This window comes from Crocodylus porosus, unplaced genomic scaffold (genome assembly GCF_001723895.1).
Source record: "Crocodylus porosus isolate Cpor-Errol unplaced genomic scaffold, CroPor_comp1, whole genome shotgun sequence".
Lineage (NCBI taxonomy): Eukaryota > Metazoa > Chordata > Crocodylia > Crocodylidae > Crocodylus > Crocodylus porosus.
Window position 1 is genome coordinate 6,876,873 of NW_017728886.1, and position 12,606 is coordinate 6,889,478.

The window sequence follows — 12,606 nt, forward strand, 5'->3', positions numbered from 1 at the left end:
GACAACTTGGGATTTTGCTCAGCTTAATCACTGTGATTTTTTGTATGTTTTGGTGACACATCCATATGCTGTGACGGTGTGAAGTCTGAGGCTGTGTAAACTCTTCCTTGGCGCACAGTGGCTGCTTCTCCCCAACCTTTCACTTGCAGCTTCGAGCTCCTAGCTTTGCCAAGTGCTCTTGGATCACTGCATTGGGAAATGCACTGTTTTGGATTTTTAAGCCCTTTTTGTATCGGGTCCCGTGCACCAGGTTTTGCTGCCCCTTCCCTCTCTGGCTCTTTGGACACACTCTGAACTGAAGCTGTGGCCATGGACAGGTGTTAAATTTTGTGCCAGGAGAAAAGCCTTTCTCCTAGCACAGCAAGGGAGCATATAGCTATTTAAGGGTTTCTTGCAGAAGACAAATAGCTCTTTGGCAAGAAAGTTCTCCTTTAACCAGCAAGATCTTTTTGGGGGGTCCCAAGGGAGAGCACTGGCTCCCAATAGCTTGGCTCTCCGTCCTTTGGGGGCCCTGCCAAGAGTGCCAATGCCCCCCAGCCCCTGCATAGACCTGGGTTACTCTAGATCCCTGCAATGGGTGTAGTGAGGGGACACTCCTGGGGCTGCAACTCTTCCACGGCTCTGAGAGCTGATTGACAAGGACTGACGGGTGTTTTCCCATGGTGTGAACAGCTTCAGAGCCCTGGGAGGGATCCAGCCCCAGGCAATACCCCCTTCTCCATGCAGCCTTCTCAGTGCAGCAGGCAGGGAGTGGAAGGGGCAAGGAGGACAATTCTCCCCCCAGGCCTGGACAAGCTGTCCATGGCAGCTGCTGCTTTTCAGCAGCTGTTGACAGGCTGCCCCTTTACCTGGAAAGGGAGAGAGCGGGCTATCAATTAATGGGCTCCCCTAAGAGCAGGGACGGTCCAGGGAGCAGCTTTCTAGTGCCCCCTGCCTGGAGAGCTTCCTGTGTAGCTGTCCAGCCAGAGGCCTGGAGCACAGGCGCACTGCAATTCCTGAACTATTTTCCAAGCACCAAGAATTTTTAGCACTAGAAATAAATGCCTGTCCATGGCTGGTGTGTAATGTAAAAGCTACATTTCTTGACTATTACCTGTTTAGAAGAGCAAAGCCAAAACTGCAGTCACAGAGTAGCACTTCCTCCCTCCCTGTCTTCTCCCAGAGACTGCATGATTTTGCCCTTCTGGTTTATTTGCCATGAGTCAAGTGTGCCGGGTCTGAAATTAAAATATGCAGACCCCCTATATGCCTGGAAAAGGGCGTTTATGTCTGAAAGCTTGCAAAGAACAGTTTTTCCAACTAGTTAGTTGGTCTAACAAAGATATCACGTTTACCCACATAACCTTGTCTGTCAGGTCTAAAATAAAACCCCTAAGAAGGATAAATGTTTAAAGCATCCCCTCTAGACCCACTGCAGCTCACAGTCTCTTACAGTGACACGCAGCCTTCACGCTCTTAAACACAAAGGTGTGGTCCCCAATCTCTGCAGTCATGCATCGCTGTATTTTGATCACAGCAGCTTCTCTGCTGCTGATGCAGTGGATGATTTTTGTGTTATAACCTACTGCATTTGCCCTGATTTTTGCAACTGGTGCAATGGTTGAACATTTCGTTCTGCAGAGCTGATTTGATGGTGAAGCAAGCATAATACAAAATGTTTTCACAAACCAGTAACATTTATGTTCTCTCCTCTTTCTAAAGCAGCTGTGTCCTTCTGAATTTCTGGTGCCTGCCCCCCTTTCCCACCCCCATCTAGAGGCCTAGAAAACATAATTTATGGGGAAAGACTGTAAGAGCCAAAGAACTGTAGTTTGGAGAAGAGGAGACTGAGGGGGGAGAAGAATGGATTTGATAACAGTTTTCAAATAACTGAAGAGAAATCACAGTGAAGATGGAGATGGGCTTTTCTCTGTGGCTTTTGGGAGACGGAACTAGGAGTTACAGCCTCAGACTGCAGCAGGGGAAATTTAGGTTGGAAGAATTTGTTCATTTACTGGCCTGCATTAGTAGGAGTGTTGCTAATAGATGGAAAGAAGTGATTCTTCCCCTCTCTTCAGCACTGGGGACTCCAGATGTAGCTTTCCGTGTCCCGTTTGGGCTCCCCACTACAGAAGGGATGTGGACACATTGGAGAGAATCCAGTGGAGGGCAACGAAAATCATTGTGGGACAGGACTGGCGAGGAGAGGCTGAGGGAACTGGGCTGATTTAGTCTGGAGAAGAGAAGACCGAGGGGGATTGAAGAGCAGCCTTCACCTCCCTGCAGGGGGGCTGCAAAGAGGATGGAGCTGGGCTGGTCTCAGTGGGGGCAGATGACAAGACAAGGAGCAATGGGCTCACGTTGCAGCAAGGAAGGTTTAAGTTGGATGTTAAGAAAAATCTGTCTCATGGGGAGGTTAGTACAGCACTGGAACAGGTTACCGAGAGAGGTGGTGGACTCTCCATCCTTGGAGGTTTTTAAGACCCAGCTAGACAAAGCCTTGGCTGGGATAATCTAGTTGGGGCTGGTTCTGCTTTCAGTAGGGGGTTAGAATAGATGATCTTGTGAGATCTTTTCCAGCCCAACTTTCCTATGATTCAGTGATCGTGGCAATACGTGCTATGAAACAGTTTGAATTGCTATCTTCCACTGAATTCCTACACCTGTATCTGACACAATTTCTCTCTGACGGGACCTCCTGTAATGTATACCTTCCCCACCCCCCATGCGTACCTGTCCAGAAATCTCCTTTCAGCAAGGGCATGCCTGTGTAGAGTGATACATTTTCAGTCCATTGGCGCTGCCAGATAATGGCTATGCTGCAGCCAGTGGGTTAGCAGGGCTGATCACTAGCTGTTTTCTGCACAACTCGCCTCTGTGTTCTGACCTCTAAAAGATGTCCTTAATGATACGGTTTTATAAGGAGGGGTAAGTCGGTTGTGTAGAGGAAACAAGTAGCGCACATCAGTGCCTGAGGGTGTCCAGCTCTAAGTATCTTTGCAGTACCTTTTAATTTTTATCCTGGTGGCCCAGGTGAAATGTAGATACGAGGTGCTAGCTGGATATCCCTGCTGTCAAGTGAAGAAGTAGATGGCCATTATGTAGATACGTGGCGCTACCCCTTTTGGCCCCGTGGACCAGATGAGTGGGTGGAGCCAGCCTGTGGACTGGATATAGCCGTGCTTTCCGGGATCAGGCCCTGGAGCCCAGCACTATTCCCTCCCTGTCCTAGGCACCGGGAGCAAGCCCTGAGGCCCAGCACCACCCTCCTCCTGTCCCTGCATTCTGGGATTGGTCCCTGGCAGTCCTGCACTGCCCCGTACAAGCCCCATGTGTGTCAGGATTAGGCCCTAGGGCTGGATGCTGTCCCTGCCCAGCGCTGTGCACAGGGACTGGGTGCCCAATCCAGTGGGCAGAGCCCAGGGCTCCCCACGGGCCCAGGAATTGGCAGTGGGAGAGCAGTGCCACCCTCTCATGCTGCCAAATTTCTGGACCTGTAGGTAGCCTTGCAGGCCAGATGACGTGGCAGGGGTTGAGGTTGAGGACCCTCAGTCTCGATGCTTGCTGTGCTGATTACCAGTGCATCACTGTGCTGATTGCTGGGACCACCACTAGGGATGGGACCAGGTCAAGTCAGCCTTGGACACACTGGAGAAGGCCCATCATGGGGCTGACTGTTATCCTGGCTCATACGCAGAGATCCCCGTCCCCTTCATTTGGCACAAATTCCTTTTTAATGTTCGTGCCTTTACATGCAGTGGTCAGGTGAGATGAGAGACCTGCCCCACCTTTGCCCTCAGCCCCAATGAGGCACATCTTTTGGTTTCATCCTGTTCGTGCTCAGTTTCACATCCACTGTTCCTTTGAACTACATTAAAACCAGTAAACTCTTCAACCCACCACTAATGTTACGAGTGGTGTTTTTTTGTGACCCTCAGACTTCACCCAAAGAACTGCCTGGGAGTGCGTCAGTTTGCAGAAACGATGATGTGTGCGGTGCTCTACGACTCTGCCAATAGCTTCATCCACCAGCACTTTGTGGAGGTGTCCATGTCCGAGGAGTTCCTCACGCTGCCTTTTGAAGATGTCCTGGAGCTGGTTTCAAGGGACGAGCTCAATGTCAAGTCAGAGGAGCAGGTAGGCCCATGCAGCTGGCATATGGTATAGCAGGAACAGCTTTGCCTGGAAAGGAGCCCTCGACTGCTGTATCTTTTTGCTTCCAAAACACTTGGTTTGGAAGAACTAGAAAGGGTCCATGGGCAGCAGTTTTTAGAAGCTATGGCACTGACATGCATTGAAATGTTGAGTAGCAGAGAATAAGTTCTAAGACCTGAACCCTGCCACCTCTGTTTCAATCATTGACTTTTGGTTCAGGTGAAAGAGACTGGGTAGCTGGCCCTGGAGGTAATTCCTATAATAACTACAGCATAGGTAATGGCTGTAAAGGCTTTGGCGTGTTTCAGCTCCATTCTGGCAGTATTGAGGGTGAATAATTGGTTCCTTTTAGAATTGTGTAATAAGCCTACTGCCAAGGAGAGATTAAGTTAAGAGTGGTGACTTCCATAGCATGGAGCCATTTCCTTAAGCAGCTAAACTGAAAGAAGCAAAGCTGTTTAAAACAGCCTGAACTTCTGACTGTACTTATTTTGGTCTGGGCTTCAGCTAGTAACATATAGCAGATTGGTTCTCCCACCCACTGCCAATGCCCAAGCCAGCTTTTGGTAGCTCATGATGGGCCTGTTCCTGATGAAGTGTCAGACTTCTACAAGTGTCCATGTAAAGAGAGGCTGGGCCTGGCTGCAGGTCTGAAATGACCCACTGCAGGTGAACTCCATATTCTGGATGTGTTTCACTTGACCATTTCTGCATCGAAGGCAGGTGAATTGTGGTTTTTGGTGTTTTTTCAAATTTCTTTATGGAGGCAAATTTCTTTGAGGCAGTCCCGCAGCTCCCAGGAGAGGAGGTCTCTGTCCAAGTGCCTTCAGTGACGTTTTCCCCTTCTAACCGTTGTGCCTTACTGGCTGCTATAGAGATGAATGCAATCTTGTGTGGTATAGCATTCTGCTTCGTTTGTCCACAGGGTGAAACGTGAGCTTTTCATGGAGGAAATGCCTCAAGAGGCCTGAAGTGGGAGGTTCTGGCTTTGTCCAGTGTCAGTGAAAAGGCTTTGAGAACATTCTGCTGATGTAGGCAACTATTCACATTTTCTCCATAGCCACCAGCTGTGGTACAGGACCACCCAGCGTGAATGTGTGCACCGTGGTTAGTGCCCTGTTCAGTGGCAAGATTATACCACGAGGTGGCAGTGGCAATCACTCAGTAGTTTACCAGAAAAATCTTTGCAAGAAGGTAGAAAGCTCACTACCTGGGACAGGAGGGGCTGAACTGGTTAAAGCAGCCTGCCTTTATGGTGTTAACCCTGCTCGGCAAAAAGATCCCACTTCAAATTCCTGTCTCCTGCTCTTCAGGCCAATGTAACCTCTTGATTGCAGTGGCAGCGCTATAATTACAATAGGCCAGCAACTTGACATGTTTTTGTTCATTTGGGTTTAAGTACAGTGTCAATGGCCACCATGATCCAGGTTAAGTATCCAGCAAGTCAACCTGTTAGGGCCATTTTAGAATGGGGGAAGAATTGCCAAAGCTAAGCTGTAGGGAAAAATGCCCTATCTTGTATTGTTACAGACCCTTGTAGTGATTTAGGAAGCCTTAGTGGGCTTTGCAGTTGTCCATAATCAAAAGGATATTGGCTGAGGATGGGGGAGAAAAAGCTCTGTGGCCTGGGTGTTGAGACCTAGTGGACCATAAGTGGAGAAAGAGGGTGAGCTCATTGACCCTAACTCCTTGAGGAGCTTCTACCTCCTGCTTACAGGTTGCCCCCAAAAGACCATTTATTTATTGACAGCTGGTTAAATTGCCTTCATCCATCCTCATGACAGCTGCCTCAGAAGCAAGAAAACAAGACCTCCCCCCCCACAAGACAACAGCAGAAGCAAGAACCTTGAGAAGAACTCACTCATCTCTCTTCTGACAGGTATTTGAAGCTGCATTGGCCTGGATACGGTACGACCGAGATCAGAGGGAAACCTTCTTGCCTGAGCTGCTGTCCAAAATCCGACTGCCCCTTTGTCGACCTCAATTCCTCACTGACCGCGTGCAACAAGATGACCTTGTCCGCTGCTGCCATAAATGCAGGTGTGTGCATACAGGTGACCGAAGAACCAGCCAGCAAGTAGTGGTAGCTTCAGGGCTGAGAGGGGGTGTTAGATCACTAGTCCTAAAAACTACCGTTCAGCCACTGTGGACCAAAATGCCACGGGTAGTAGAAGAGAGCTTTCCCCATGCTGTTCTGCCAAGGGAGCCTACCACCTGCTGAAAGAACAGACTCAAAGGTTGCTATAATCGGTGGTAGTCTCAACAGAGATGGCTGGTAAAATGGCAGTCTTCCTCACGGAAAACCTGTGCTCCACCAAACTCTCATCTTGCTGTTTGATCTTATTTCTAGGGACCTAGTTGACGAGGCAAAAGACTATCACCTAATGCCAGAGCGTCGGCCCCACCTCCCAGCATTCAAAACCCGTTCCCGATGCTGCACTTCAATCGCGGGATTAATTTATGCAGTTGGAGGACTTAATTCAGCAGGTACCTTGCATATCCGCTCCCCGTGACTTCAGAGAGTGACTTGGCATATTGAGTGGTAAATGTTTTTCTTGGCCCCACACAACGTTGAGCAGTTTCTCCTTCTCTTCCCTTTTTTCCACAGCACCTTGACACTCCTACCACCAACCCAACAAAAACATTTCAGGTAGCGGTTGCCCGTTGTTTGTAACCTCTTTTACTCTAGCTGTTCTGAACAGCTCGCTCAGGGGCACTGTTTTCGGTTCCTTTGAAATGGCACCAACGCAGACTTGTTAAATCGTCCTTTAAAATCTTAAATTGGGAGATCCCTGAAGGCAACAATAAAATCAATGTATTGGCAGCATTGATGCAACCAAGCAGGAAACAGGTAAAACGATGCAGAGGTTTCAGAGAAGCCGTCCCTGTGCAGTAAAGCCTGTGCTCGTTTCCCTAACAAACTTTTCAGTTATACTTTGACCACAAAACCCCTCTCCCTTACCTAGTCTGGCTTTGGTCTGGGAACAAAGAATGTGATGAAAGGATAGCTGAAATGTTGTTAATCACAGCCCTTCCAAAGGGCAGCTGCTGACCTGCTTAAACCCATAACACATTTACAGTAGACATTTAAAACAAGGTATGTGCCATACAGCGCTCTGCTGAGATCTACTTGGCATATCCTGTCTACAAAGCTGCCTCCTAGGGCTCACCTACCTGTGTGCCCTCTTGCTGAAGGCTGAAGTCAGCCAAGCTGGCATGTGTGAAGTTTTGATTTCAGGGTGTCAGTGGAGTCCATCGTTATTGCCCATTAACCTCAGAGCCTGCCACCATCTCTGGGCATTTCACCACCTGCATGCAGAACTGAAGGAGTCTGCAAGTAGTTGGGATTGCGAGGCAGGGTTTCCCTCTACAATCAGCAGTTTTCCACTAGGACAAGGTAGAAATAGTCCAGTTGGCTGATGGAGCTGTTCCTGTTGCAGTTGACCTTCATGTAGGAATGGAGTTGCTCAAGGGCTGAGGTGGCCACGTCACCCCTAAGGCTGGAGCAGGAATCACTGAGAGGCTCAATATGCTTCCTTAGCCTGAGGACAGAATTCCCTTCTCTGCTGCCTCCTGTCAGCAGCAGGGTCTGGGCAAGGGGCGTATGACACTGGGCATAAGTTTTGCCCCTGAAGTTTCAAGCAGAACCCATGTATCCGTGTTGCTTATCCACGTGTAGAAGGACTTCTTGGAAACCAATTGAAGGTTTTGCTCCAGCCTCCGTTCAGCAGAGGCTCTGAGAAACACATGCCACTTTTTAATTTGAGTAGCACATTTTTATGCAGGTGATTCACTGAACGTCGTGGAAGTCTTTGACCCTATTGCCAATCACTGGGAGAAGTGCCAGCCAATGACGACGGCGCGCAGCCGAGTGGGTGTCGCGGTGGTGAACGGACTCTTGTATGCCATCGGTGGCTACGACGGCCAGTTGCGGCTGAGTACGGTGGAAGTTTACAACCCAGAGACAGATTTGTGGTCCAAAGTGGGAAGCATGAACAGCAAACGAAGGTATGCCAGAAAGCGACTCCCTTGTGCACAAAGCATTGGAGGGGAAGAGGGCAGAAAGGCTCTCTGGAAAGGGGAGGGATCTTGGAAGTGACAGATGCTGTCAGGAGGTTAGACATGTATTTGTGGTCATGGAAAGACTAGTGTGCGTGTTGGGCTTGTGTGTAAAGGTGCGGCCCGGGGGGGAAGTTGCTGGGCTCTGCCTAACTGTGATGTAACCACATTTGGATTATTATGTTCCCTTCTGAGCATGTCCTTCTGGTGACGAGATCAGCTAGCTAGCCGAGAGTCCAGAGAACAGCATCAAAATGCATTTAGAGCCCAGAGGGGTTGGCTTCTGACGGGAAGATATTAACGGCTACGTACGTCTAAGCAGGTTAAGTGTGGGATGGAAGGCTAAAAAAACCTGAGTAGCATTAGCGTCAGAGTGATAATCACTTACGGCAGCACAAGACAACACAAGGAGCGAGGTCAAATTAAAGGCAAAAGATCTATAAGGATGTGAGATCGATTTTCACTCCCCCGGCCTAGAGTAGAGACCCTCTTTAAGATGGCAGAAAATACAGTGCAAGGCATGTGCCTGAACTGGGACAGTGATGGAAGACTGGATTTCCTCTGTCGCTGAGGTTCACAAACATGTCCTGAACATGGAGGCTCCAGCACTGGGACGTAAAAGGAGAGCACAGGCTGTGGGATCTTGCAGTCTGAGCTCTGCAAGATGGGGTGTGTGTTAACTTGCAGAAGGTGTTTGGGCCTGATTTGCTGAGCAAGGGGAAGTTTGTGCCGTTCACAACCAAGCTAAGAATTATCTTCTGGTGTTACTTGGCAGGGAAAACCTCATCATTATGGAACCAGTGATGTTGCCCCCTTCTATTAAGTTGTTTGCTGTATCCCACCACAAACAGCCGCTGGCTCATCTCACTGCTTCCAAATTTAAACATGTTCGTGGCTTGCATTGTTTTTGCTGTGGCTTCTCTTGCCTGGTGCTTGGTCACTAAGCTGCTCGATTGTTTGCTTTTTGCAAGCCTTGCAGCTCTCCTGGGCTGTAAAGGCACGTGTGTCCCCTTTGGTTTGTGGTCGCTCCAAGCATGAATCACTTGGGAGGAATGTCCTGCATATATCCCAGTATTGGATGTCTCATGGGGGAACCTAAAGCTTGGTGGCAGCAGGGTGGCTCTGCTGGGATTGCATTTGGTCAGAGAGGCTTCAGTGCTACATTTAAAAGAAAATAATAAAAATCTTTTGGGGGTGTTTTAAGCATCTAGCATATATGTTGACACAGTGGGGAGTGGGGTAGAGCAGGTCCTGTGCATCTACCAAGCTGCCTGATTGCATTCACATTAGTGGGAATATGTGGAGAATAAGCAAGCCACAAACCCATGAAAGCAGTTCTTCCATGATTGCCTCTTTTCCTTAGCCATCTGCTGCCAACGTCAGAACTTCCCAAACCTTAAATGCTGGAGGCTGCAGTGAGAAAGGAACGGTGCAGGGGGAAAACCTTGGTCAGACCCAGTTCGCTCTCCCTTTCAGTGTCTCTTCTCTGGCACTGAGAGACAGGCATGGGCAGATCTAGAATATGAAATGGGGGATGCAGATGTGGGGTGCGGCATTGCATATAAAACAACACCTTCTTCTCTAGTTTAAAAAGAAACAAGAAGCTTTACTAAATACGCTAGGGGCCCAGAGCTGTGTTCTTCCATTTAAGATTGATGCAAGAACAAATACAACTTCATTGGAATGAGTTAAAAACAATTTGCAGGGCTGTGAAATAGGAGCTTCATCACCAGGAGCAGTGAACAGACGGCAAAATGGCAGACCAAAGCTTAGCTTGACTGGTAGCACATCAAGACCATTAAAAAGAAGGGGTCGTTAACACCTGTGGGATGAAGAATTTAGAAGGAATTGGATAGATTGTAATAAACCATGAAGTCAAGGGACCCCCTTAGCACTCCCTGACTTTAAATGCTTCTGCCACTACCAGCCATTTGATTTTAAACTTTGGGTAGACCAGGAATCAAACGTGGGTGCCAGTGCACCAGCGTACCCCTGTCTGCCCCCTGCATCCACCCCTGGACACAGGAAACTGGGCAAGATGGACCTGTGGTCTGACCCAGTAAATAGCAGTGCTTATATATCACAAATAAACCATGCATGTTCTTTTCCGCTGTCCTATACCCATCCCAGCAAGGAGTTAGTAGGGTGCCTGTCATGTTGTAGTTGAACAAAGCTGTAGGCCTGACTCCAGGGAAGATCTAATATATAACTTCCTGGGACCACGTCCAGCCAGTGAGCTTGCCCATAATTTAACTTACACTAGGAAAGTTCAGTTTTCCATACCTATAAGGTTCCCACTAGTGTTGAGCATTTCCCACAATAAGCAGCAACCACTTCTTTACCATGGTTGAGTTACTCTGCAGCAGAGTCCTTTGAAGCCAAGTAGGGTGGTCCCAGAGGCTTTTGTAGAGAGAAGAGCTTAATTGAAGGTTCATTTCAAGCCACTTGGCTGTTTGCAGTACTATGTTGGCTTTATCATTCAAGATGAATACCAAAAGGAAATAACGGGGCTTGATAAGGAACACAAATGTTAATCTGAGGCTTTGTTTTCAAGGTGGGATTCTGTTAGGTCTGAGCAACTTGTGCCAAAGTCTGTGTTGTGCCAGGTGCTTCATCTACTAAATTACAGTAGGTGATTTATTGGGCTTTGGCACAAGGCAACACCTACCTTTTCTTAAGGTTTTAGAGCAGTGCCTATCGCCATGGAATCTGGTTTTCCACATAAGATCAGCCGCAGCAAAGAAATTCGTAGTGGGGTTGCATAGAGTCTCTGACACATCCCCCTTTCCAAGGTTGAGACTCTGCTTGGAGTAGGGTTGTTGAGTTCAGTTGGTTTTTGACTTTTGGAGGTGTGGAGCATAGTGATTTTGGAACAAAATGTGTTTGTACTGTGGTCACTTATGGTTTGTTACCTGTAAAAATCCACTGTTTGGACCATTAGGTTAACAGGTAATGAGAGCCTGAATCTTTTGCTTTACATCCTTGTTTTCAATCCACCGTAGCTTAGTAGTTGATTCCGTCTGCTCCACTGAGTCGACATTTTGCACCTTTTGTAGCTTGCAAAACCCCTACCACTAATTGACCTCCTCAGTTAACAGGGGACAAACATCATATTCCCTAGCAGCTGTTGCTTTGGGATGGGGCTGAAGCACGTTTGTGGTTATAAATCTTTCATAGCAAAGTCTTCTCAAAGTCCAGCAAGTTACTTAACTGATTGGAGTTCCAGACTTAATGAACTACGGTCCGGCTGTTGATCAGTGCTGTGATGAGAGAGGCCATGTAACTATGTCATCCATTAGTTAAGTCTGGTATCTTGATTATCAGATACTCAGTTCTGTACAGCTGAATGTCGGTGGCAGAACATAGCACGTGGCAGAGATTTGCCTTTTCTTATGAGTCAAAGCCATCTAACCCGGTAATGTCGAATTGGTTTCAGTGCAATGGGAACCGTGGTGCTGGATGGGCAGATCTACGTATGCGGAGGGTACGATGGAAACTCATCCCTCAACTCTGTGGAGACGTACTCACCAGAAGCAGACAAGTAAGAGCTTCAAAATATGATGCTGCTGCTTCGTTCTTTGAAAGGGATAAGCTGAAATAATAGATTTGAAAAGCCTTTATTTTCCAATATTCCACCTGGTGCCAAGCTAAGAATAGGTTCCTTAATTCAAAGGAGGGGTGTCTTAGCACAAAACTACCAGGAAGTGAAGTGGAAAATGCTAAAATCCAGTACTTAAGTCTTATGAGATGTTCAGAACCTGTAGATAATCCGCGGGACAGTGTATTTAGTGTATGCATGTCTGTCTGGACATGAGCGAGTACTTGCGTAAGAATCCTGCATTTGCCTTTCTCCTCATCTCTTCATAAGGTGGACACTAGTGACCCCTATGAGCTCCAACCGCAGCGCAGCCGGAGTCACGGTGTTTGAAGGCAGGATCTATGTGTCTGGAGGGCATGATGGCTTACAGATCTTCAGCAGTGTAAGTTGGAATCGTATGGTTTCATAGTTGGTCGGGTCAGAAGGGACCTGAGCAGATCATCAAGTCCAACCCCCTGCCATGGCAGGAAAAAGTACTGGGGTCAAAGGAACCCGGCAAGGTGTACATCCAGCCTCCCTTTAAAGACCCCCAGGGTAGGAGCCAGCACCACTTCTCTTGGAAGTTGGTTCCAGATCCTAGCCACCCTGACTGTGAAGTAGCGCTTCCTGATGTCTAGTCTAAATCTACCCTCTGCCAGCTTGTGACCGTTATTCCTGGTCACTCCTGGTAGTGTTCCTGGTAGTGCCTGCTGGTCCCCGCGCAACCAGTTTGTAAACGGCCACTAGATCCCCCCTCAGCCTTCTCTTGAGAGGCTGAACAGGTTCAGGTCCCATCGCCTCTCCTCGTAGGGCCTGCCCTGCTGCCCCCGACTATG

At 48.3% G+C, this 12,606-nt stretch overlaps 1 protein-coding gene across 1 annotated transcript in view; it reads left to right on the forward strand.

The window, feature by feature from the left end:
- The window catches only part of KLHL18 (kelch like family member 18), a 37,457-nt gene that overhangs the window by 19,166 nt on the left and 5,685 nt on the right, over positions 1-12,606 (forward strand). Inside the window, exons 4-9 of the mRNA XM_019545966.1 lie at positions 3,918-4,116; positions 6,014-6,174; positions 6,485-6,621; positions 7,920-8,142; positions 11,630-11,734; positions 12,062-12,173. Of these exons, the coding sequence (XP_019401511.1) occupies positions 3,918-4,116; positions 6,014-6,174; positions 6,485-6,621; positions 7,920-8,142; positions 11,630-11,734; positions 12,062-12,173 (937 nt within the window). The remainder of the gene's footprint in view (positions 1-3,917; positions 4,117-6,013; positions 6,175-6,484; positions 6,622-7,919; positions 8,143-11,629; positions 11,735-12,061; positions 12,174-12,606) is intronic.